The 25,810-nt window shown below is 67.8% G+C and overlaps 1 protein-coding gene across 1 annotated transcript; it reads right to left on the bottom strand.

The window, feature by feature from the left end:
• Positions 1 to 11,976: 11,976 nt before the first annotated feature.
• On the bottom strand, positions 11,977 to 14,221 carry SOX11 (SRY-box transcription factor 11). Its single transcript, XM_036430274.2, has one exon. The coding sequence runs from the start codon at positions 13,864 to 13,866 to the stop codon at positions 12,703 to 12,705; it is 1,164 nt and encodes a 387-aa protein (XP_036286167.1). The 5' UTR covers positions 13,867 to 14,221; the 3' UTR covers positions 11,977 to 12,702.
• Between the last annotated feature and the right edge of the window lie 11,589 nt (positions 14,222 to 25,810).

The following is a 25,810-nucleotide window of genomic DNA, read 5'->3' as shown; positions in this document are numbered from 1 at the left end:
TGTGCGGCCGCGCCGCGGGTCTGACCGAACGGCCACCACGGCGCCCCAGGACAGGGCGGGGCCTCGGGGCCTCGCCTCCCGCCTCCGGGCGCGCGGGGTGCGTGGCGGTCCGGAGCCGCGGTTCCACCAGGAGCTCACACCGGGTGGCGGCCACGGCGTGCCCGGTGCGGGCCTGCCCGGCGGCTGGCCACGCGACCCAGGCAGGCGTGTCCGGCGAGTCACTGCCTGCGTGACATTGAGCCCCCGGGCCAAGCGCCTGTCACGGAGAGTCTCCGGGCCCATGTGCGACCATGCCGCCGCCACGCTGCCCACCGCCACGCTGGCCGCCACCAGTTCGTGACTGACCTTCAAGCACACCATGTTCTGGACCCATGAGAACCTCTGGCGGGCAGCGAGGTGGTGGGCAGCGAGGTGGTGGGCAGTGTGGTGGTGGGCAGCGTGGCGGTGGGCAGCGTGGTGGGCAGCGAGGTGGGCAGCGAGGTGGTGGGCAGCGAGGTGGGCAGCGTGGTGGTGGGCAGCGAGGTGGTGGGCAGCGAGGTGGTGGGCAGCGAGGTGGGCAGCGTGGTGGTGGGCAGCGAGGTGGTGGGCAGCGTGGCGGTGGGCAGCGAGGTGGGCAGCGTGGTGGTGGGCAGCGAGGTGGTGGGCAGCGTGGTGGTGGGCAGCGTGGTGGTGGGCAGCGAGGTGGGCAGCATGGTGGTGGGCAGCGAGGTGGTGGGCAGCGTGGCGGTGGGCAGCGAGGTGGTGGGCAGCGTGGTGGTGGGCAGCGAGGTGGGCAGCGTGGTGGTGGCGGCAGCGTGGTGGTGGGCAGCGTGGCGGGCAGCGTGGTGGTGGGCAGTGTGGTGGGCAGCGTGGTGGGCAGCGTGGTGGTGGGGGGCAGTGTAGTGAGCAGCGTGGTGGTGGGCAGCGTGATGGGCAGCGTGGTGGTGGGCAGCGTGGCGGGCAGCGTGGTGGCGGGCAGCGTGGCGGGCAGCGTGGTGGTGGGCAGCGTGGCGGGCAGCGTGGCAGTGGGCAGCGTGGTGGTGGGCAGCGTGGCGGGCAGCGTGGTGGTGGGCAGCGTGGTGGTGGGCAGCGTGGTGGTGGGCAGCGTGGCGGGCAGCGTGGCGGTGGGCAGCGTGGCGGTGGGCAGCGTGGCGGTGGGCAGCGTGGTGGTGGGCAGCGTGGTGGTGGGCAGTGTGGTGGGCAGCGTGGTGGTGGGCAGCGTGGTGGTGGGCAGCGTGGTGGGCAGCGTGGTGGTGGGCAGCGTGGTGGGCAGCGTGGCGGTGGGCAGCGTGGTGGGCAGCGTGGCGGGCAGCGTGGCAGTGGGCAGCGTGGTGGGCAGCATGGCGGGCGGCGTGGTGGTGGGCAGTGTGGTGGTGGGCAGCGTGGTGGTGGGCAGCGTGGCGGTGGGCAGCGTGGTGGGCAGCGTGGTGGTGGGCATTTTTTAAATGACCAGAGGCACGCATGATCTCACCCAGTCAGGTCATGTCGGGAGAGGGACAGTCGTCCGCCCCAGTAGCTCAGGAGCGAGGACACATGCCACGGCCACGCCTCATGCGTGTTCGCGCTCCCCAAGGGCCTCCATCGGCAAAGGAGCAGCGCTAAGCGGGGGATGCGCTGTTTACAGCATTTAAAGCCGCAGAACAAACACTCGGACACCTTTCCACGCCATCTCAAGACCACAATGTCCTCCATGCGTGGCCATGGCCGGGGCCGTGGAACCCGGACCAAAAGCCACGGGCTCGGGGCCGCGGTCAGCGTGGCTGCTCACCGGCTGCCTCCTCGCCAAAACAGAAACTCAGAAAAGGCCCTTCCTCCCGGCGCTTAGTGCCTGCAGGGCGGGAGGTGCGGGAATAGCTAACCGCCCGCTGGGGGCAGGGGTGGGCGCGGCCGTGCCAGCTTCCGCCGCTTTCTGATGCAGCCGCCTCCACGCCCGCACCCGGAACCGGGAAGTCTGCAGGCCGCAGGGGGGGGCTGGGGCCATTCAAATGCCGCCCACCCTTTGCAAGTGCGGAATGCGGCGCCCCGGGCGGCAGCCCCACCCGCCCGGCCCAGCCCTCAGGAGCCCCTTCCCCCTCCTCCCTCGGCTCTCAGAGGCCCCCACCCCCCGCGGGAGCAGGCCCGGCTGGTGAGGGAAGGGCGGCCGCCCCCTTCCCCTGGCGCCTGCGGCCTGAGCTTTACCACTGGGGTCCCCCACCCTCTGCCTCCTTCCTGCCTCTCCCAGCTCGCTGCCACGCTGCCACGCTGCCACGCTGCCACGGGACGTCTCTGGGGCCCCTGGAGGAAACGTGATGACAATGGAAGGACAGCCCAGCCGGTGGCTCAGTGGTTGAGCGTTGACCTATGAACCAGGAGGTCACGGTTGTTTTGGTTATTTTTTTCTCCCAGTTGTTCACTACACTGCCCACCGCCACGCTGCCCGCCACGCTGCCCGCCACCACGCTGCCCACCACGCTGCCCACCACCACGCTGCCCGCCACGCTGCCCACCGCCACGCTGCCCACCACCACGCTGCCCACCACCACGCTGCCCACCATGCTGCCCACCACCACGCTGCCCACCACCACGCTGCCCACCACCACGCTGCCCACCACCACGCTGCCCGCCACGCTGCCCGCCACGCTGCCCACCACCACGCTGCCCACCACCACGCTGTCCGCCACGCTGCCCACCACCACGCTGCCCACCACCACGCTGCCCACCACCACGCTGCCCACCGCCACGCTGCCCGCCACCACGCTGCCCGCCGCCACGCTGCCCACCGCCACGCTGCCCACCACGCTGCCCACCGCCACGCTGCCCACCACGCTGCCCACCGCCACGCTGCCCACCACGCTGCCCATCACCACGCTGCCCACCGCCACGCTGCCCACCGCCACGCTGCCCACCACGCTGCCCATCACCACGCTGCCCACCGCCACGCTGCCCACCGCCACGCTGCCCACCGCCACGCTGCCCACCGCCACGCTGCCCACCATGCTGCCCATCACCACGCTGCCCACCACCACGCTGCCCACCACCACGCTGCCCACCGCCACGCTCCCCACCGCCACGCCCACCGCCACGCTGCCCGCCACGCGTCCCACCTTGCTGCCCACCATTACGCTGCCCGCCACGCTGCCCACCACCACACTGCCCACCACGCTGCCCACCACCACGCTGCCCACCACGCTGCCCACCTTGCTGCCCACCACCACGCTGCCCACCACCACATTGCCCGCCACGCTGCCCACCACCACGCTGCCCACCACCACGCTGCCCGCCACGCTGCCCGCCACGCTGCCCACCACATTGCCCGCCACGCTGCCCACCACCACGCTGCCCGCCACGCTGCCCGCCACGCTGCCCACCACATTGCCCGCCACGCTGCCCACCACCACGCTGCCCGCCACGCTGCCCGCCACGCTGCCCGCCACATTGCCCGCCACGCTGCCCACCACCACGCTGCCCACCAACACGCTGCCCGCCACGCTGCCCGCCACGCTGCCCACCACATTGCCCGCCACGCTGCCCACCACCACGCTGCCCACCAACACGCTGCCCACCACGCTGCCCAGCAGGAGCTCACCTTACTAACCTTCTGCCAAGACTGTTTCCAGACAAGGTCTCACTCCGCCGTCATGGGGGCAATTCAAGCTTCCTCGTCTCTCTGTGACTCCAAAGGAGAGTCTGAGCTTTCTGGAAGATTCTATGCTTCCATGTGTCTGTTTCCTGCTCCTTAACAAGGGTCTGATCTCCCTGCTGCATCTCAGAGCCCGGGCCGCCCGGGGTGTCAGCTGCAGGACGGACGGTGGCCGGGCTCAGGGCCACGTGGCCGGAGCGCCCAGGAGCTTGTGGCTCAGACAGCCCCCTCCGCCTGTCGCGAACACAGAGGCCTCCACTCGGGGAACTAGGCCCCATTAGCGGGCTCCACTAATAGGGCAGGAAAAGTAATAGCTGGTAAATATTTTATTAGCATTTTCTGAGCGTGGCTAATGGAAAAACCAGCTATTTCCAAAGTAGCAGGAGTCGGCGGCGGGCAGTGCTTGGCGCCCACACCCGCTGTTCCTCACGGCTTTCTGTGGAATAACCGTGTGGGCCGCCGTGAGCATTGACGTCCCTGTCGTACGTCGCCCCGTGTTCTTTGTGTTTATCTCCATCATGCATCCAGCACTGATTTTCCGTCTCCATCAGAGTCCGTTTATGGCGATGTTAACCTGTTAATGTCTCCGTCTGGGAAATGAGTGATTTCTACATGTTCGGTTTTTGAAATATTAACTACAAAAATGAAATATTAACTATAATGAGTCATTACATGGTCTCTGTCATCCTGAAGATTATTAGTCCGTTACCAACAAAAATAGCCAACAACAAAAAAGAAGAAACCACCATCCATTATCAAAACAGAGCTGCAATCAAGTCTCAGCGACCAGAAAAAGGATACAAAAAATGAAACCCAAATGCGTTTCCCGGTGATTAATATGATTGGCTGTCTTTAAGCATTGTGCTTTACATAGTTTGGAGTTTTCAAGAATGGGATTAGTGGGACCCAGGAGTTAAGTCATTTAAGGTGTGGAACAGGAATGGGTACTAGCCACGGCTCTCCAGAGGAAAGGCATCAGTCAGGTATATAGATGGATGGATAGGTGGATGGATGGATGGATGGATATAGATAGATTGATAAACAGATAGACAGATATAGACAGTAATGTAATATGGGGATTGGCGAAAGATAGCTTGATGGGTTGATTAACAGACAGATAGATATGGATCAACAGTGATGTAACATGATGGGGATTGGCAATAGATAGATAGATAGATAGATGATAGATTGATAGATAGATAGATAGACAGATAGACAGATAGATATAGACAGTGATGGAATATGGGGATTGGCTCCAGATAGATAGATAGATAGATAGATAGATAGATAGATAGATAGATGATAGATATAGATAGATGATAGACATATAGATAGCCATAGACAGACAGCGATGTGACATGGGGATTGGCTCCTGCAATCACAGCGCTGGGAACGCCAGGATGTGCTCCTGGAGAAGCAGGGAGGCTGGTGGCTCCTTCCCTCTTGGTCTGCGGCCTGAGAACCGAGGGCGGGGCTGGACACCCCAGAGGAGAGGTGTCCTGGCTCTCCCCGTCGGGGCACAGCCAGGGGCCGCGCCTGCTCCTTCTCCGGGCCCCAGGTCTGGAGCGGACGGCCTTAGGCCGTGGAGGACAGCTCTCTCTGTCTGCTGGGCCTGCCCGCCCTGCAGTCCACGGGGAGCCGGGCCCGGGACGCCTCGGGCGGCCTGCACTCAGGCACATCCAGCCCCGCCCCGTCCTCGCTGCGCCCGCCGGGTCTGGGTGAGGACGGTGTGGTTCCCTGCGCGGCCCCCAGGGCGTTCTCCCGGCTCTGAATGAGGAGGAGCCAGACGCCCATCTCCCCTCCGGAGGGAGAGCCAGTGCCTGTGGATGTGAGGGACCGGGCGGAGCGGCCACACGGCGAGCACACACCGATGGCGTGGATGAGCGACGCGGCAGCCGTCAGCCGTGCTCGGAGGAGCCGCCGAGCGGGTCTGCGGGAACCTCCATGGGATGCAAACCCAGCCAGACCTCTGGCCCAGAGCCGGCCGAGGGCTCACCTTCCAGTCCTCCGGGCCGAGGCACCAGCACCCACCGGGGTCCCTGCTCTGTGGCTCCTCCCGCAGCGCTGGCTCCCTCCGGGGCCGCCCCATGCAGCCGCCCGGGTTCCGGAACCTCCCACATCGCCCTCCAGAGCGGGGCCGGCCCTTCTCCGTGGCCCGAGCCATGCCCTCGGCCTCTACGTGGACGGGGGTGGTGTTTTCGGGTAACTCCCGGGGGGGGCACCAAACCACCCAGCGGGGTGGGGGGGGGGATCCTCCGAGGACAGGAGCGCGTGCGTGCCCACGGGGAGCGCTCCGGGACGGGGACCAGAGCCCGGCTCTCCACACGGCTCGGCCCACGGGCGGCTCTGGTTCGTGGAGAAGCGAGGACAGTGCCACGGACCGTCCTCGGAGCGGGGCTGCGCCGTCCCGCCCGGGCCCGGCGTGGTGGTGGGGACGTGGGCGAGGGACTGGGTGTGACAGGGGGGCAGGAAGGGCCCGGCTCTCCGATGGCGGGAGGCTGGGGGCGGGACCGGAGCCCGGGAACCGTGCCACCCGGACCCAGACCAGCCACACCGACCGACGGCCCCCGGAGCGGTGAGGAGGAGCACAGAGTCTGGGGAGCGGCGTGGCCGGGTCTCGGAGGCCCCGAGTTCACGTCCCCGGGCCCGGCCTTCCCGCGGCCCCAGCAGAGGTTCCTCAGGCTGACCCCGGCTGGAGGCAGACGCCCGATTCAGGGTCAGGGCCCTCCCCCTTCCTGTCCTTATCCCTGCGGGCCCTGCCTTCACCTCCTGCGATGGGTCACGTCTGCGCCCCCCTGGCTGGGCCACCTGTTCTGATGTTTAACCACCACCCCGGCCCTCGGGGAGAGTGTTTCTGAGTGAGCCGGACGGTGTGATGGGCGGGTGTGGAGGAAGGCAGGCTGCCCTCCATAGCGAGGGTGCCCCTGGCATTAAGGAAATGTCAAGACCAACCTCTCCCGGCCAGACGGGGTCCGGCCAGCCGACCGTCCTCGGGCTTCATGGGCAGCACTGGCCCTTCCGGAGCCTTCCGCCCCGACGCTGCTCAGCCGTGGCGTGCCCAGCGGCAAGTCTGTTCCCCGGGGCACGGCGAGCCCCGGGGCAGCGACACGCTCAGTTACGATACGACACAGGCGTTTCTACAAAACCAGATTTAATGTACGGCACACACTCACCATGTAAACACGTTTTAAAAAACCTGGTAATTCCACTCACAGGCTTCCACAGAATCGTTTCACAGCAAGAGTCTCAGTACAGAGGGATTTCTGTCCAAATACATTTACACTGCGAACCGCCCGTCGAGAACAGAACAGAACAGAACAGAGGACACAGAGAAGTGGCATTTGCTGGCACTGAATCCAACGGCAGCGCGAGCCGGCAGGTCCCACTCCCTCTGACGGCACACCGTCCGGCCCGGCCCTCAGCCCAGGCCTCGCCCGCCCGCCGGCCGGGGACAGACCTCCAGAAGCCGCGTCCGTGCTCATGGGGCCGGTCCCAGCCCGCCCGTCCGCCCGCCCGCCCGGCGCCTTCCTGGCCTGACCCCCGCCCTGTGGAGCCCGCGTGGGGACTCCGTGTCCGCAGTGAACAGCAGTCGCCGTCCACGGCCACCCTGGAGAGCAGTCCCGGGACCATCGGCCGGCCGCCCGCTCCCTTCGGCTCAGCCTCTCGGACGAAGGAATTCCTCTGGCGGGCGGCGTGGGGGCGGAGGGCTGGGCCTGAGCAGTGACACCGCGGGCCGAGGCTGGTTGGGGGCTGGTCCCTGGCGCCGGGCACAGCACCGATATTCTCTACGTGGTCGGATTTATACAAAAAAATACATTGTTTTCAATAAATAACGCTTAACTTTACAATTTGATACAGCACCTTTGTCATACACCGTGTGCATACACCGTCATACGCTACCCCTGCATGCGAGAGCCACGAGACAAAAACCGGCCATGCATTTTCTAGTTCACCCCACTCCGCCCAGCACGCCCCTCCTGCAGCCCGGGGCGCGCTGGCATGCAAACTCTACCTAGGCCCCCCCAAAACCACTCAGACATCTAACCCAACAGCCCCAGCCTCCCCCGCCCCGAGCGGCTGTGCACGCGGCCCCCAGCCGGGAGAGTGGGCCTCCCCCGCACAGCCCATTCGAGGAAAGGGGTCATGGGAAAACGCACAACTCTCAAACCCACAGCCTACGTATGTACAGGAGTCCGAGGCGGCCGCATGGGACGCGGGAGGGGTGGGGAGCCGGTGTGGGAGCCGAGAGCTCGGGGCGGCGGCCCCGTCAGGCTCCGTGTGACCAAACCTCTTTGGCGGCGCAGGCCGGCGTGTGTGCGGAGAGAGTGTAGTAGCGCCAAAGAGAACAGAAACATCGGGGACCCCAGAGTGGTTTTTTCCACTTTCCCCCACGTTTCGATTCGCTGCTTTCTCTCGTCGTTTTCGCGGCCGAGAGAAGCCCGTCTGCGCGCCTGCAGGAAGGATGTTTGATCCAACGGAAGGAGGACGCCGCCCGGGCCCGGGCTGTCCCCGCCGTGGGCCACCGCCCTGCTCCCGGATTGCTTTGCGGGATGGTCCCCCGGAAGGGAAGGGGGACCGGCCGCAGCCCCCGCCCCGGGGGCCCCAGGCAGAGAAACAGTCCGAGCTGAGCGCCGGCCGAGGTATTGAGTCTGAGGAGTATCTCCACCCAATAAACTATTACTTCTGTACACGGAGCAGTATGGACGTGGATTCCCTTTGTAAGCCAAGGTTTAGTCTGCACGCTGTGCTTCTTTGGAGTATAAAAATAGGTCTCCTTTAAAATTCTGCGTAAGCTCGCTAAAAAACTACTTGTTTGTGAAATTCTCTTATAAACTCACTGCATCCACGTGGAACAGACATGACTCATTAGGCAGCTGATTGAGATAGGTAGCGTTTAAAAAAATTACTGGGGGGGGGGGGGGGCAGGAGGAAGCTATACTATGTGAGGAGCCAGGAAAAAATCGGTACCACCGAAGAGGATGGAGTTCATGATTCCGTTTCCGTGTGACTGTGATTGGGAGCCTGGGCTCCGTGGACGGGGGCGCGGGCTCGGTGAGCTGCCGTGGAAGAGAGAACCTGCCCAGTCACCAAACACACCAAACAGAGGGGAGTGAGAGCCAGCGGCCACGGCCACGGCAGGGACGAGCCCGTGGCCGCCAGAAGCCGGGCCTGAGGAGCACTGCAGGCCACGGCGGCCACGGCAACGGTCGCTGGGGGAACGGGGTCGGACGCCTAAGGCGGGGTCTCGGCTTCTGCCCGGCGGAGGCGACAGACACAGAGGACACTGTGGTGGACATTTTACAAAACGTGGCCCTCGGGCCACTGAGAAATATCCTGAAAAGAGCTTCCCTGAAACTGTGGTGAGAGAGAACTTGTCTCACCAACGTGAGCCCCCCACGCCTGAGCGGTCTCTGCCTTCCTCACGCCGTGGGGGGAAAGCAGAACCACATCCGTGCCGGAGACCCGAGAAAAGCAGGACCTGCACCATGAAAGCGTAGAAAATGGGAGTCCAGAAAAAAAGCTCTCCCCAAAATGCCCCCAGAGACACGTGTGCCGGCTAGGAGGGAAAGTAAGACTGTACACATCCTGAATCGAACCCGAGAATAAAAAAGCCAAGCTTGCTGGAATACAGCGCCATCGGAGGATGGTTCTGAAGCAGAGCCACGCGCGGCCTCACTCCTGAGTCCTGGCACGCCCCCGGACTTCCGCGCCACCAGCACCTGCACATCCCCCCTGGGGACCCCCGGGGGCGCTCCCGGGCTCAGCTCCCCGAGGAGAGAAAAACAAGCCTGGCCTGCGAGTCCCCCTTTCTAAAGGGAAAAGCCAATCAAACCAAACCCATGGAGCCATCTGGCCCCATGCACGCATATCAATCCCCTCCCTCAATTAACATCCAAAAGGAACATCCCTTTTCCTGTAACAGAAGGATGGGCCGGTCGGCCTTCCTCACACATAGCTGCCAGCAGCGGTGCACACAAAAGGGATGCATCGTGGGGCGTGCGAACTGGAAGTCTCCCTGAGAGCAGAGAAGCTGGCTCAGGCTCCTCAGGATGGAGACGGAGGCCGTGAGAGCATTACAAACAGCAGGGCATGCCACCCCCCCTTCCCCACGTCTGGGTTCCCGCCGATGCTTGGTTAGGAGGCCGACTGAGGAGACCAAGCGGGACGCGGTGACACATTTGTGGACGATGGCCACTGGCACGCACACCTGCCCGTCTACCGTCTCGGACCCCAGCCTGGGTTCCCGGAGACGGCCACGGCACCCGGCCTGCAGCCCGCGAGGGGCGCATCCTGAGGTCTGACGGGCTCTCACCTAGACCACCGCCTGGTTCCTGTGTTCTACCACGGAGACACTCCACACAGGGCTTTACACAGACTGTCAGGCCGCTGCCATGCTGATGCCCATTTACCCGGAGTGGCCCCTCTCCCACGGCCCGCGGCCCACCCGGAGGAGGCCATCTGCCCGGGCGGGTGGCGCAGCTGGCGGGCAGGGGCGGGGGGGAGGTGGGAGGGGGAGGGAGAGAGGGGGCCGGAGGCTGAGGAACCCCTGGGATGGGGGGTGGGGGGGGGGAGAGGAGGTGGGATGGGGGATGGGGATGGGAGGGAGGGGAGGTGGGGGGAGGGGGAGGGGGGGCCGGAGGCGGAGGAACCCCGGGGATGGGGGATGGGGAGGGAGAGGATGGGGGATGGGGAGGGAAAGGAGGTGGGATGGGGGATGGGAGATGGGGATGGGAGGGCGGGGAGGTGGGGGGAGGGGGAGAGGGGCCGGAGGCGGAGGGACCCCTGGGATGGGGAGGGAGGGAGGGGAGGTGGGAGGGGCCGGAGGTGCCAGGCCCGGCCATCCCGCCCCGGAGGGGGTCCGGAGGGGTCCATGGGGCGCCCAGCTCGGTGGCAGGGAGCGCGGACCCCGGTTCACCACCGCGCGGCCATCCCAGGAAGGAGCGGGCTCTGCGGGCGGGGGCCTGCGGGTGCAGGGGGTGTGTTGGGGGGAAGGGGGCCGGCACAGGGGCCCCGGAGGCAGGAGGGAACGACCGAGACCCCCTTCCCCTGGCCGCCCGGGGTGCGGGCCGGGCGGGGAGCCCTGGGGGGCTCAGTCCCTGGAAACCCGGCGCGCGCCCCCCGCCCCCCCCCCCGCTGGGGTCCATCCGGGCGGCGGGTCCGCCCCCCACCGCCCCCCGGGGGCGCGCTCCGGCCGGAGGGGTGAGGGGCCCCATCCCCGAGGCCCAGACGCCGCGCTCCGCCCGCCGCCCCCTGCGCACAGCCTCCCCAAAACCCCAACGGGGCGGCGGGTCCCCCGCGGGACCCCGGAGGGGGCACCCCCACCCCGCCCCGCCGCCGGGAGAGGGAGGCCGAGGAGGAGGAGGAGGAGGAGGAGAGGGAGGAAGCGGGGGCGGGAGGAGGAGGAAGCCCGGAGAGAACCCTCCGCTCCCGCCGCCGCCGTGGGGAGGGGACCCCGGCCCCGCCCGGCCCCCGCCGCTGCCGCCCGCACCGAGCCCGGGCCCCGGCTGGCCGCCCCCGGACCGCCCATCAGCTCCAGCCGATTTACCACCATCATGGCCCAGACACAGCTCCCAGCACAGAAAACAGAACAAAGCAGGCAGGATGTCAGCGGAGCGGCGAGTCCGCGTCGCCACCATTTGCTACCCAGCGGGCAAACGGTCTGCACTTTATTCAGATCATATTGCACAGAATGAGGAACTTTTCTTCTGCTAAAGACCGGGATCCGTCTTACACCTCCCATCCGGGCCCCCCACATGCACAGCTTCGGGGTGCACAGCCCTACATGTACACACACACAGGCTTCAGCTGGCACAGCTCTGGGCTGGACCGCGTCTCCACAACCCTTCACCTACAAATATCCGACCAGCCTCTACACAGCTGTACAGAGTCTGCTTTTCTTCTCCTTCCTTTAAACCACAAGGCCTTCAGATGCAAGGATTACTTTTCAAAATGTTAGTCCTTTTAAAACCAGGACAGAACGTACCAACAAACTTGCATGCTAAAAACAAAACGAAAACATCAAAAAAAAGGAAAAAAAATAATAAAAACTTGAAAGGGAAGAAGTGCCTGAAAGTCTTACTGGAAAAAAACACAGCAAGAAGGTTCCCTTTTCACTGTACAAAAATACGCCTGAAAATATATTAATTCTTAAAAAAGGCTGAGGTCTGTTAGGTATCAAAAATGCTTCAATGCCTTTTGCTGAGGTCTAGGCTGCCTGGCGTTCGGTCCAGGAGGTATGGGGACGGTTACAGAGGAGGGAAAACCGTTGGCAAGTAGAAGTCACATTTGTGAAACCAGAGCGGTCGGGTCGGAGGAGGGAGGCTCTGACCCTGGTCAGTTCACAGTTTCCGCGGGCGCGTGTTCGGCCTGCGTGTCCGAGCTCCCTGCAGCTTTTTGTGAAGAATCGGATGCATAGAAGACATCAGCTTTCTCCCTCCAAAACAAAATAAAATAAAGTTGCAATGGTCCCTTTTTTGTCTTATTTTGTGTGTTTGTTTTCTTAAAAAAAAAAAAACAACCCAAAAACAAACCACCAATTCTCTAAGATTTCTTAAGGAAAAAAAAAAAAAAAACCCACAAAAATATTCTCCAACCACCCCCCTGGCGAGCCGCGGAGCTGCCTGCGGGTCCGGGTCCGAACAGGGCCAGCAAGCCCGAACCGCGCCTCCCGCGGGGCCCCCGCGCCCGCCCCGCCGCAGCCTTTGTTGCAAATCACGGATTTCAGGAAAGAGAGAAATCGCCGTTCCAAAAACACCTTTTCAAGGGGGGGCGGGTAAGAAAAAAAAAAAGAGAAAGAAATCACAGCTCGGGACTAGGGGTGCAACTACCTCGAGACACGACAAAGGTGGGGGGGGGGAGCAAAAAAAAAAGGAAGGAAAACCCTTGGGGGGGAAGGGAGGAAAAACCCTTGGGGGAAAACAAAAAAAAACAAAAACTATACTCATTTCACTGAAACGCCCCCACACGTCCCCATGCTCTCCCCTCCCCCTTTGTCCCGGCGGCAGGTCGGGTGAGCATCCTCTCCGCTCCCGCCGGCCGCCTCCCCGGGAGGGACCCGGGCCGGGCGGGGCGGGGGCGCGGGGAGGCCAGGGGCGGGCGGGCGCTCAGTAGGTGAAGACCAGGTCGGAGAAGTTGGCCTCCAGCCAGTCGCCCGCGATCATCTCGCTGAGCTCGGGCGTGCAGTAGTCGGGGAAGTCGAAATGCGAGCCCAGGCTGCCCTCGCTGAGCGAGTCCAGGTCCTTGTCCACCAGGGACAGGGCCAGGCCGCCCGCCGCGCCGCCCGGCTGCTCGCCGCCCGCGCCCGCCGCGCCCGCCGCCAGGTTCAGGCTCAGGTCGAACAGGAGGTCGTCCGCGTCGTCGCCGGCCCCGGCGGCGGCGATGGAGACGGGGCGCGCGGGCGGGTGCTGCTTGGTGATGTCCTTGAAGCTGTAGTAGCGGCGGCCGCCCGCGCCCGGGCCGGCGCGCACCTCCTCGTACAGGCTGGCGCCCTCGGGGGGCTCGGCCGCGCCCAGCGTGGGGCTGGCGGGCACCTTGGCGGCGCTGGAGCGGCTCCGCGCCGGCGGGGGCGCCCGGCCCGGGGGCGGCAGCGGCGGCGGCGGGTCCTCGTCCTCGTCCGGCTCCCGCTGGAGGCGCAGCGGCGGCGGCAGCTCGTCGGCGTCCTCGTCGTCGTCGTCGTCCTCGTCCGGGAACGCGCCCCGGAGCGCCCTGGCCGCGCCCCCCGCGCCCGGGTCCGCGCCCGGCGCCGCCCGGCCCGCGCCCGCCCTGGCGCCGGGGCCCGCGGGCGGCCTGGGCCTGGCGCTGCCCTTCCTGCCGCCGGGGCCCCGGGCCGCCCGGGCGCCGCCCGCCGCCGCGCTCTTGTCGGGGCTCGGGCCGGGCCGCGCCGGGTCCGCCTTGGGCTTCTTGCGCGGCCGGTACTTGTAGTCGGGGTAGTCGGCCATGTGCTTGAGGCGCAGCCGCTCGGCCTCGCGGATGAACGGCACCTTGTCGCCGTCCGGGAGCAGCTTCCAGCGCTTGCCCAGGCGCTTGGAGATCTCGGCGTTGTGCATGTCGGGCGCCTGCTCCATGATCTTGCGCCGCTCGATCTTGGACCACACCATGAAGGCGTTCATCGGCCGCTTGATGTGGCCCGACGCCGTGCGGCACCAGTCCGGGTCGCCCTCGTCCAGGCCCGCGGGGCTGCCGGCCGCGAACTCGCCCTCCTCCGTGTCCGGCGCCTCGCGGGGCAGGCGGCCCTCGGCGCCCGCGCCCTCCGCCGGCTGCTGCACCATGGTCCGCGGGGCCGCGCGCTCCGGCCCGCGCCGCTGGGGCTCGGTCTCGGTCTCGGTCTCGGTCTGGTGCGGAGGCTCCCCGCCCCTGCTCGCCCCTCCACCTTCCCGGGCGACCTGCAGAGTCCGCGGCGCCCCGCGGCCGCCCTGCCCGGCTGCGCACACACCGGGGGCTGCGGCTGTGACCGGGGAGGCGGCGGCGGTGGAGGCGGCCCGGAACCCTCTCCCTCCGGCGTGCAGCTCCCGCCGCAGGCGCGCGCTCCTCCTGCGAAAAGTTGGGGAGTCTCTCCCAACTCGTTATCAGGGTGTCATGCGGGTGACGTCACTCTCCGGCCGGCCAATGGCTGCGCCCGGCCCCGCCCCTCATTAGCGGCGAGGCCCCGCCCCCGCCCCGGGCCGCGGTGCCAGGATGGAGGCGGGGGCGGGAGCCCGTCTGGAGACACGTTATTTTTAAAAATCCGCGTGTGTGTGTGTGTGTGTGTGTGTGTGTGTGTGTGCGCGCGCGCGCGCGGGGCGCCTCTGCCCGGTGCGGGGCCACGGGCCACCCCGCGGGGAGCGGCCAGTCCCGGGGCCGGGCCCGGAGAGGCGGGTCCCGAGGAGCCTTTGTGCGGGTCCGGGGCGCGGTGGAGCCGCCGGGGCGCACGCGGGCACGCGCTCTGAGATGGCGGCGGGGGCGCAGCTGCTCCTCGTGCGCCCGGGCCCCGCCGCCCGAGCCGCCCGGAGGTGGCGCTTCAACCCCGCGCCCGGGCACGTGGCTCCGCTCCCCGCTCCTCTCTCCTTGTTCTGGGCCCCGGAGGCTGAGGCTCCCTCCCCTCCCCCGGCTGCAGTTTTTCAGTTTTGTCCTTTCTCTCCATCTGTGCCCCCTCCTCGTGGGGCTGGAGACCCCGCGGTGCGGGCTGGGCGGCCCTGGCCCCGCGCGCCCCGCCCCCGCCCCGCGGCGGCCGGAGTAACGGTCAGCGGGCTGGGCCCGGCCGGGCTCCGCGTTCGATCTGGCCCCTCCCCGCCCGGGGCCGGTGCGGCGGGCGCTGGGGCTCGCCCGCCTCGCACACCCCTCGCCCCGGCGTCACTCCTTCCTCCCTCCCTCCGCCCCCCTCCCCCTCCCCCCTCTGGTCCCCTCCCCCAGCTCCGCGCCTTCCCGCTTCCTCTGCTTCGAGCCCCCCCACCCCACTCCTCCAGGAGCCCAGGCCTGCTGGTTCAGCCGAACCACATGGATCAAAGGGAGCCCCAGGGTCACCCCGAGTTTCCGGGGGACCATCTCCTGGTCCCGGGGAAGGGGGATTAGGGAGAGCAGCGCGGAGGCCGGCGGGCCGCCTCTTTGTGTCTCTCCTCGGTCCCCGCCGCCAGCTGCTCCGGCGGCGACGAGAGAGCAGCGCGCCTCCCCCGCAGCCCGCGTCACCCCGGCCCCGCGGCCCCCCCCGTCCCCACCTCCGCGGCCCCCCCGGACCCCGGTCCCCCCCCCGTCCCCGCCTCCGTCCCCCCCCCGTCCCTGCAGACCCCCATCTCCGCGGCCCCCCGTCGCCCCCGTGCCCCCCCCGTCCCCTAGGCCCCCCGTCCCCTAGGCCCCACCCCCGTCCCCGCAGACCCCCGTCCGCCCCCGGTCTCCCCCGTCCCCGCGGCCCCCCGTCCGTTTCCGCGGCCCTCCGTCCCCTAGGCCCCCCCGTCATCCCCCATCCCCTAGGCCCTCCTGTCCCCGCGGCCCCCCATCCCCTAGGCCCCCCCGTCCCCGCGGCCCCCCATCCCCTAGCCCCCCCCCCGTCCCCGTGGCCCCCCATCCCCTAGCTCCCCACACCACCACCACCGCGCGGCGCGGGCAGCTCGGCCGGCCCCGGGGACGGGCTCGCTTGGCCGCAGACTCCCCACCCGCTGCCGCTCAGCCCCCCCCCCCCCCCCATGGAGAGACTGCGCCCCGGAGGGCATCTGTCCCCGGACCGAGTCACCGCCGGCCCGGGGCTCAGGCCGCCGCGTTGTTTGAAAATTTGCCGCCACCCCATTCCCCGCCCCCATCCATCCCTGAGAGACACAGCAGCCAATCCCGGCCTCTCCGGCCGGACAGCCCGGCTGCTGTTTGGAGCCGGGGGAGGCCGCGGGCCGGGGCCGGGACCGGGACCGGGGACCGAGGGCGGGGAGCCCCAGGCGGGGCGGAGATTCCCCTTCCCGCCTGCGAGGCCCGCCTGCACCACGGCCGGTCCTGGGCCCCCTCCCTCCGCCCTGGCCCCGGGGGGTGGAGTGGAGAAGAGAGGGGAGGACAGGGGAGGGGAGGGGAGAGGAGGGACACCCCCCCTCCCCAGCACGGGCAGGCCGGCGGCTCTCCGCTGGAGATGAGCTAGCCTTGCAGTGTTTTCATGCAGCTCTGCTTGCACCAGCATCTTCGGCTGCGGGGGAATTGCATTTGGAAACCATGGGCAATGGACACATACAGTGTGTGTGCCTTCCTCCCCAGCGAGGCCCATGCTGAGCCTCAGGGGAAGTGCAGCCGGGGAGATGGAGAGGGGGTGCTGGGGCGGGGGACGACTGAAAACCCTGTGGTTATGCTCCCCGGCTCCTCTCCCGCAGACAGTGAGTGTGGCTACAATGTGCCTCTCGGGTGGGAGCTGGGCGGGAGCTGGAGGAGGTGGGGGAGGGCTGGGTGCCCTGGGGAGGTCAGCCAGCTCTGCAGAGGCTGGAGGGGGGGGGGGGCAGGAGCGGAGCTCCCCTGCAGACTGCGGACAAAGTAACCCAGTTTTCAGGAAGAATCCCTTTGGTGGCTGTTGGGCAGCTGGCTCCCACCCCGCATCCACCCACCGCCACCTTCAGTGTGGCCACGCGCATGAGGACCAAGGAAAAGACACTAAACTCCACTCCTCCTCCGGATGCCGCTCTGCGTCTCCGGGGAAATCTGAAAAGAAAGTAACGTTTCCGGCTAACAGGAAGGTGTGGTGACAGGACGGAGCAGAAGGCCCCTGGGGCCGTGGCCACCGCAGAGAGGCGCAGGGCCACACACAACGCGGGTCCTCAGGGTGCGCCTCCTGCAAAGCTGACGCGGAGAAACGGACTCGCTTTGCTTTTTAAAACGCACAGGAAGCGTCTGGAGCATCAGGCCTCTCTGTGACCCTTCACAGCCAACGCGCCTTAATTTCTGTGTGTCCTGTCACTTGTTCATAAGCAAGACCTGCCAGGTTCCTACCACATAAACATTTGTGCATCTATATCCAATACTCAACACGCACACACCACATGCATAGGCACAGACACACCAAACACGTGCACACACACCACACATGCACGGCACACTCACGCACACAGGCATCACAGACACACACATGCACATGCACCACACACACACCCAGAGGCACACGCTCTCGGCTTCCCTGCCCTCCGGTGTTCCTGCCATGGGGAGACTTAGTACGACAACCTGCTGATGGGAACAGAAGCACAGGAGCCGGGCCTGCGGGCTCAGTGGTGAGTGTCCACCTAGGAACCAGGAGGTCACGGTTTGATTCCTGGTCAGGGCACATGTCAGGTTGTGGGCTCCATCCCCAGTAGGGCCGGGCTGGAAGGCCAGGCCTCCCTGCATGGGGCCCGCATTCCTGGCGTGGACACCATCGCTGGTGTTCAATGTGGACGGACGTCCGTTTTGTTGCTAAGTTGCTGTGACGAGTGTTTGAAAGCCGCGTTGCCACGACTACAGACGGATGGATGGACGGACGGCCTCTCTCCCTAACGGGCTCCCAGCTCTGACGGCCTCTGAGGGTGGGATGGACTCCGTGCGGGGTGGAGCGAGGGCACGTTGGAACCCAACACACGGGCAGCGAGAAAGACTCACTCTGACACCCTGGCCCGATGCCAGGCAGCCCCTGAGCCGTGGGGGGAGGAGGGGGAAGAGGGGGAGGCGCGGGGGTGGGGGGTGGGGAAGCTTGCACACGAGTGGCATCTGAGCCCCAGAATTCCGGGAGCTCACGCCCTCCTCCCACGGAGAGGGACACAGCCCAGCACCCGCCCGAAATAGCCGGGCCTGACCCTCATGGCGTCAGAAGCAGCCGTTGGGGCGGCCCGGCAGCAATGCTGCTGCTGAGGGGGGGTGTTTCCCTCCGACGAGGGGCTGGCAAAAGTACTTCTTTTTATCTTTTTTCTTATGAAACAAGCGATGGGGTTTAGGCCGGACAGAAATCACAGAATTAAAATAAAACGGCAGGGATTACCCACAATCCCTCTGCCCGGGATGAGCACTGTCATCATGTCTCTGAGCGTCCTCCGTCTGTGACTACGTGAGCGGGGACAACGCGCCCTCAGTCTTTGTAATCTGACGCAGCGAGGGGCCTCCCGGTCCTCACCGCGGGGTCAGCCTGTGTCCATGGGCCCTGGCGGGTCCGCGGCTGCTGCCGTGACATCGGCGCAGAGACCCCGACTGGAGAGCACACACTCTGAGCACAGCGTGCGTGTCGGGGAGGCAGCGGGTCTGAGGGACCGGCCTGGGGGGTTGGGGTCTGAGGGACCCGGCCTGTGGGGTTGGGGTCAGGGGGTCAGGGCCCGGGGTGCAGTCCTTCCAGTATGTGTGCACCCCCTTCTCAAAGAGCGCCTAAGGGGCCCTCCCTGTCCCCCGTCCCCATGGCCCCCAGCAAGCCGCCTCCTCCACCTGCGCCCGCCCCCTGCTGCCCACCCGTCTGTCCTCCCTGCACCCGTGCGGTGTCAGGTGCTGCTCCCTTCGCCTGCGCCCACAGACGCGCCTCGGTCCTGGGACAGCTGGGGGTCGGGTACCATCGACCGGCCATCTCGTTGGCTGCAGGGCCCTGAGCTCGGGCACCACCGGCCCCCGAGTGCCCTGGGCCCCGGGCGGCCGCGGGTCTGCCTGCGCTTCCCCGGCTCCTCCCCTCCTCCTGCCTTGAACCCGCGCTCCCCTCCCCACGGGGCTCAGCTCCCCCTCCCAGAGCCCCCGCCTGCCCGGGGCTGAGACCTCGTCCTGGGCAGAGAGAACGGAGGGAAGACGCAGGGTGAGAACAGCTTTCCCGGGACGGCCCCGCCTGCTGGGGTCCCACCCGCAGGCCCTGCACCCACCGCCCCTGCACCCCAGACCCTGCACCCCAGACCCTGCACCCACCACCCCTGCACCTGCGGCACCTGCACCCAGAGCCCCTGCACCCGCCGCCCCTGCACCCGCAGCCCCTGCACCCGCCGCCTCTGCACCCGCCACCCCTGCACCCCAGACCCTAAAGCCCAGACCCTGCACCCACCGCCCCTGTACCCTCCGCCCTGCACCCCAGACCCTGCACCCCAGACCCTGCACCCGCTGCCGCTGCACCCACCACCCCTGCACCCATGGCCCCTGCACCCGCCGCCCCTGCACCCGCCGCCCATGCACCCACCGCCCCTGCACCCTCGGCCCTGCACCCCAGACCCTGCACCCACCACCCCTGCACCTGCAGTCCCTGCACCCCAGACCCTGCACCTGCGGCCCCTGCACCCGCCACCCCTGTACCCTCAGCCCTGCACCCACGGCCCCTGCATCCGCCGCCCCTGCACCCCGAGCCCCTGCACCCACCGCCCCTGCACCCGCCACCACTGCACCCGCCTCCCCTGCACCCCAGACCCTGCACCCCAGAACCTGCACCCACCGCCCCTGCACCCCAAGCCCCTGCACCCCAGACCCTGCACCCCCAGACCCTGCACCCACCACCCCTGCACCTGCGGCACCTGCACCCGCCGCCCCTGCACCCACAGCCCCTGCACCCGCCGCCCCTGCACCCACCGCCCCTGCACCCCGAGCCCCTGCACTCCAGACCCTGCACCTGCAGCCCCTGCACCCCAGACCCTGCGCCGCCCCTGCACCCCGAGCCCCTGCACCCGCCGCCCCTGCACCCACTGCCCCTGCACCCGCCGCCCCTGCACCCGAGCCCCCTCCTCCTGTCCTCACTCTCGTGTGAAATCCCTGGCGGAAGTGCCAGCGAATAACAGGACGGGAGTCACAGCTCCAGCTGCCGGAGCAGTCAGCTTCCAGGGAAGCTGCTGGAGAAGCAGCAGGAAAACAGTAAGGAGCGGAATGTTCCAGAGGCGTGGCCGGGCGAGGGCAGCAGCTGTTCGGATGTGAATGCGGTGTGGGTTACATGGAAGCAGAAAATAACCCCAGGAGGCCCGGGAGAGCCGTCCCTGAGGGAGGCGCTCCTCCACGGCGCCCTGAGCGGGAACGCCGCCCTGACTGCGCGGCCCGGCTCTGAGGGCGGCTCTGAGGGCGGCTCTGAGGGCGGCTCTGAGGGCGGCTCTGAGGACGGCTCTGGGCCAGCGCCTCGCCGGCCCCGGGCTTGCTGGGTCAGGAGGCTCCCGGCTGTGGGCAGCTCTGTCTTCTCAGGTTTAAGAGCAAATGCTCTCCCGGCTGGTGTGGCTCAGTGGTTGAGCATTGACCTCTGAACCAGGGGCTTAGGGTTCGATTCCCGGTCAGGGCACAGGCCTGGGCTGTGGGCTTGATCCGCAGTATGGGGTGTGCAGGAGGCAGCGGGTCAGTGATTCTCTCTCATCACTGACGTTTCTCTCTCTCCCTCCCTCCCTTCCTCTCCAAAGTCAATAAAAACATATTTTTAAAAAGCAGAGGCTGCTCATGTAGTACACGGTGGCTCCAGGGAGGGTCTGTCTGCTGTGACCACCATCGCAGTCCATGACAAGACGGAGCCGTGTGCTCCAGGTGGAAGCTGCGGCCGGAGCCTGAGGCCCCCCGTTTGTCCATCCGTCAGTCCGTCCGTCCGTCTGTCCGTCTGTCCGTCCATCCGTCCGTCTGTCCGTCTGTCCGTCCGTCCGACCGTCTGTCCTTCCGTCCGTCTGTCTGTCCGTCTGTCCATCCGTCCGACCGTCTGTCCTTCCGTCCATCTGTCCGTCTGTCCGTCTGTCCGTCTCTGGCTCTGCAGGTGCCGCTTCCGGTTCCTAGATCGAGTGTGGGACGCGGGCTGGAGTGGGGCTGGGGTATTTTTAGCCGCGGCCCCGGAGCGACCCGGCACCCCGGGCGGGCGCGGCCTGAGTCAGCGTCCCCGCGGCCGCACAGCTGCTCCCGGGAGGGGCACGCCGGGCGAGTCACTTCCTGTGCCCGTCACAGCCCGGCTGGGCCGGCCCCGGCACCCGTCCCGCCCGCCCCGGGCCTGGCAGCCAGGCCACAGCTGTGTGTCACCGCAGAGCACCCAGAGCACCCAGCTGTCACCCACATGCCGGACGTGCCTCCCCCTCCCCCCGCCCCGCTCCCCACCTCCCAGCACCCACCCTGCACCCCACCCCCCACAACTGCCGGCGTGGGCGGCGGGCGGGCCGCACTGGGCTGGGCTGGGCCACCTGCAGCCGCCCCGGGAAGCCCAGGGGGTCGCCGGGTGCGGGGTGCGGGGTGCGGGGTGCCGGGTGCCGGGTGCGGGGTGCCGGATGGAGGCACCTCAGGGGAAGGGTGGGGCTCAGGTGCAGACGAGGGGGTGGGGGGTGAGGGACCCGCCTGGGGAAGGGGCCGGTGCGGGCGAGGTTGGGCGGAAGAGGGTGTGTTTTGGGCACTGCCCCTCGCCCGCTGTTCCAGTCGTGGGGGGGCTGCCAGAGTGAGAGGGAGGAACCCCCGGGTGGGACCCCCACCCCGCAGAGCGGACCCCCGGCTGCCGGAGCCACCAGCGGCCCGGAGCCGGCTCCTCCCCCAGGCGGGGTCGTGCCTGGAAGGTGCGGCGTGTGTGATGGGCCAAGGAGCCCCGGGGAGACGGGAAAGCAGGGCCCCGTGCGGAGAGGACCAGCCCTCCCTCCGCCGAGGCTCCTGGTGAGGGGCGGCCGGGCGGTGCAGTGGGAGGTGCCCTCCAGGCGGGAGCCCGGCCCCTCAGTGCTGTGTGATGTGAGCACCTCGGAGGAGGACGGCCGCGGGCCCCCGTCCGACTCCCTGCTCCTGCGTCTCTGCTGCCCTCGACCCTCCTCTCCCAGAAGACGCCCCGTGTCTGAGCTCAGCTGCACCGTGGCCGCCTCTCCCGGCGCCTGGCCTTCCCTTGAGAAACGCAGGGCTGGCCCTGAACGGCGTGGCTCAGTGGACAGAGCGTCGGCCTGCGGACCGAAGGGTCTCGGGTTCGGTTCCGGTCAAGGCCACGTCGGTCGGGCACATTGGTGGGGGCGCAGGCAGCAGGCAACCCATAGATGTGGGTCTCACATTGATGTCTCTCTCTCCCCCCTCCCTTACTCTCTCTCTAAAACTCAGCGGGAGCCGGGACCGGTGTGGCTCAGTGGATAGAGCGTCGGCCTGTGGACTGAAAGGTCCCGGGTTCGATTCTGGGCAAGGGCATGTACCTTGGTTGCGGGCACATCCCCGGGGGGGGGGTGTGTGTGCAAGAGGCAGCTGGTCGATGTTTCTCTCTCATCGATGTTTGACTCTCTGTTCCTCTCCCTTCCCCTCTGTAAAAAGTCAATATCTGCCTCCGTCCAGCCTTCCTCTCGCTCAGCAGCGAGCTCAGCGGGAGTCTTTCCCGGGAGAAGCCCCGTTTCTGTCGAGTTGGCGTTGCTCTGCAGAGACCGTTCTGATGGTGATTCCCGTGGCCGGTCTTCCCTCCCCCCCCCTCGTCCATCCTGCGATCCACGGGTCCACGGACGGCGGGGGGGGGGGGTGCGGCCTCCGGGCTCCCTGCGCTCGGGGTCAGCACCTCACCCCCACCCCCGCCTCCTCCTCGCCCGCCGCCGCTGAGTAACTGCCACGATCTACACGCAAACATCCAGAGCACACGCTCCAGCACGCTAACGCGTGTCTCCTGTGCGTGGCTCGGGCCCACGTGAGCCTTCGTCAGTGCCATGTGTGCGCCCGGCCGCGTGTTTGCAGAATGCTTCCTGGGCAGCCGTCCCCGGGGCCCGCCGCCCGGCCTGCTGCGGGGACGCGGCCGTGCCTGGAGAGGTCAGCGCGGGCTGTTTGTTTCCGGAAAGAGACGAGAGGAGAGAGGAATGCTGATGGGATTTGATGTCACGGACCTGGCAGGGTCCCACAGTCCCGTCTCTTCCTTCCGTTATTTAAAGACAATTTAAAAAATCAGAGGGGCCCCCACACCTCCCCACAGCCACGTGAAGAGCAGCCGCCCGTGGCCCGAGGAGGGCGGGGAGCATCCCAGTCCCCAGCACCTGTGTGAAGGACGGACACACGCTTACAGCAGGCATCTCCCGGGACGGCACACGTGGGCACATGGGAAGCATGTACGTCCCTTCCACCCACATCCGACCGCATCTGTGTCACACGCGTGTGCGGCTCACGGGCGGGCGCTGGCTACCTGCGTGTGACCGTCCTGCAGGAGGCGGCTGGGGGCCGGTGATAAGGAGCCGGGAGCCGGATTGCTCATTGTCCAGCTTATCTCCAGGCACACAGCCTGCACGGCATTTGCATTTCAAAACGGGGATTTGCTCACATATGCAGATCAGCCCGGACACCTGCTCTTCCCGCTTGGCAGACGCTGCCCCTGGGGCAAGTTCCCTAGAAGGAGCCCAGGCCCCATGATCAGCAGTGAGTCCTGCGGGTCCAGCGCGGTGCAGGCTGAGGCTGGGGTGGGGGGCCGGGCAGGGAGGGGGGAGCAGGGAAAGGGAAGGTCTGAGGGAGGAGAGGCAGGAGGAGCTGTGAGCTGGGATTGACCCCTCTGGGCCTCGCTCCTGTGGGCTGCGCTCCTGTTCATGCCCTGACCGGGGCTGGGCACAGCTCCCGCCGCCCCTGCCAGCTGCCCCGGGGGAGGGTGCAGGTGCCACCCGCCAGGCCGTGCCAGCCCCGGCGCCACGTGACGGTCTGATGGCAGCTGGCCCTTTCCCTCTCAGACCCTCCCCTCGCCCTGGGCCTCTGAGCCTCGCTGTGGGGGAGGGAGCAGGAGGGCGGGGGGGGGGGGAAGAGGGGGAGGGCCGAGAGGCCTCCCCCAGAGGGCCCGTGGAGGTAACAAAAGGAGCGGGTGCCCAGCAGCTGGCCCTTTTCCTAGAGGCAGATTCTCACGGGGTGGGGGCCGCGGTGTGTGTGTGAGACACGTGGCCCCACCTCCGGCTCACAGCTCCGCCGTGTCCCGGAGACGCGGTGAGAGCAGGTGGCGGGTCTGCTGGGAGGCCTCCACGCCCCCACCCCAGCACTTCCCCGGAGGGAGCCAGGCCCACCCTCCCCTCCCGCCCTGCACCCACAGAGCACCCTACACCCGGGTCCGTCCACATGGGCCCAGGCCCTGTTATCTTGAAGTTTAACGACCGTTTCTGTCTCAGAATCTGTGCGAGCGTTGTCCTGCTCACAGCTGCTTCGGGGGCGGAGTGGCTGGACTCGGGGCTGCCTGGCTCCTGCTGGTCCGGAGCCCAGCGCCGTGGCCCAATGCCGTGGCCCAGCGCCGTGGCCTGGGACGTGGTGAGGCCCCGGAGGCCGTGGCCCGGGAGCCGCTGGCCGTGTGCCCGGAGGCCCCGCCGTGCGTCCACGGTGCCGCTCTGTGTGCAGAGCGAGGCGCGGGGCCGGGAGATGCCTGGGCAGTGGGGGCGATGACAGGCGGGAGGTCCCGGGGGGAAGAGGAGAGAAGGGGGTGGACAAAGGGGGTCACACGGACCCCAGAACCATGTGCTTCCAGAGACAGACTATCGGCTCGAGGGTCTACAAGAAAAACATGCTTTCCCCCTGAGGAGATACCTTCAGACATGTCTAAGCATGTTCTATGGAAACACACGTGTTCCAGCAGATGGACCGGAGTCTGGAAAGACTCGCCTGCTCCCCTCGGCTGAGGCTGCTCAGGGGGGCAGGCTGGGGGGCGCAGGCTTGGGGGCACAGGCTGGGGGAGCACAGGCTGGGGGGCGCAGGCGGGGGGCACAGGCTGGGGGGCACAGGCTGGGGGGGCACAGGCTGGGGGGCACAGGCTGGGGGGGCGCAGGCTGGAGGAGCACAGGCTCGGGGGGCACAGGCGGGGGGGCACAGGCTGGGGGGGCGCAGGCTGGGGGGCGCAGGCTGGGGGGGCGCAGGCTGGGGGAGCACAGGCTCGGGGGCGCAGGATGGGGGGACGCAGGCTCAGAGGGCACAGGCTCGGGGGGCGCAGGCTCCGGGGGGGGCACGGGCTCGGGGGGCGCAGGCTGGGGGGACACTGGCGGGGGGGCTCAGGCGGGGGGGGCGCGGGCTCGGGGGGGGGGCGCGGGCTCGGGGGGGGGGCGCGGGCTCCGGGGGGCACAGGCGGGGGGGGCGCGGGCTCCGGGGGGCGCGGGCTTGGGGGGCTCAGACTGGGGGGTCGCAGGCTGGGGGGGCGCAGGCTGGGGTGGGGTGCACAGGCTCACACCCCGCTCGGTGGGGTCCCCAGGGCAGCGCCCTCGTCCTGTCTCGGTCGCTCAGCCGGGCCAGCCGGGCCTCCTGCAAGGGTTGCGTCAGGTGAGGCGTGCCGTTTCCGCAGTGGCCTCCCCGGGCGGCTGTGGGGAGGCAGGTCCCCCGGAGACGGGGCCTCGGGGCCTCCCCGGGGCAGGGCTGGCGGGCAGGGTGGGGACCAGAAGGCTCGGGCGGAGGCCAGGCTGGGGCAGAGCCAGGGATGCCTCCCGGCTCCCATCCCTGCTGCCCCGGGGGCGGGAGCTGGGCCTCGGTGCTGAGGGGAACAGCAGCTGGCGCTCCCGCCCCGGCCTCAGGGGCCTCAGGACGCCCCTCGGTCCCTCCCTGTCCCCCAGCGAGGCCACGTGGAGGTGGAGGCTGGCTCCCATCTGTGGCCACATCAGTGATGTGGGGGGCGGGGGCGGGGGCGGGGGGCGGGGCTGGTCCCCCTCACCGGCAGGAGGAGGCGGTGCTCGCCTGGCGCTCCCCTGAATCGCCGCTCGGAAAAGCGTCCTGCCCGGCAGGTCTCAGGCCGTGGTGCCTGCGGGCACCTGCACCCGGTCCCTCCGTCCGCCAGACGGAGCCACGCTGGGAGGGCCTGGCGGGGGGCTGGCGGGGGGCTGGCGGGGGGCTGGCGGGGGCCTGGCGGGGGCCTGGCGGGGGGCTGGCGGGGGGCTGGCGGGGGCCTGGCGGGGGCCTGGCGGGGGG

Source organism: Pipistrellus kuhlii, unplaced genomic scaffold (assembly GCF_014108245.1).
Source record: "Pipistrellus kuhlii isolate mPipKuh1 unplaced genomic scaffold, mPipKuh1.p scaffold_m20_p_106, whole genome shotgun sequence".
Classification (NCBI taxonomy): domain Eukaryota; kingdom Metazoa; phylum Chordata; class Mammalia; order Chiroptera; family Vespertilionidae; genus Pipistrellus; species Pipistrellus kuhlii.
This window is presented reverse-complemented; position numbering and strand designations above follow the sequence as displayed.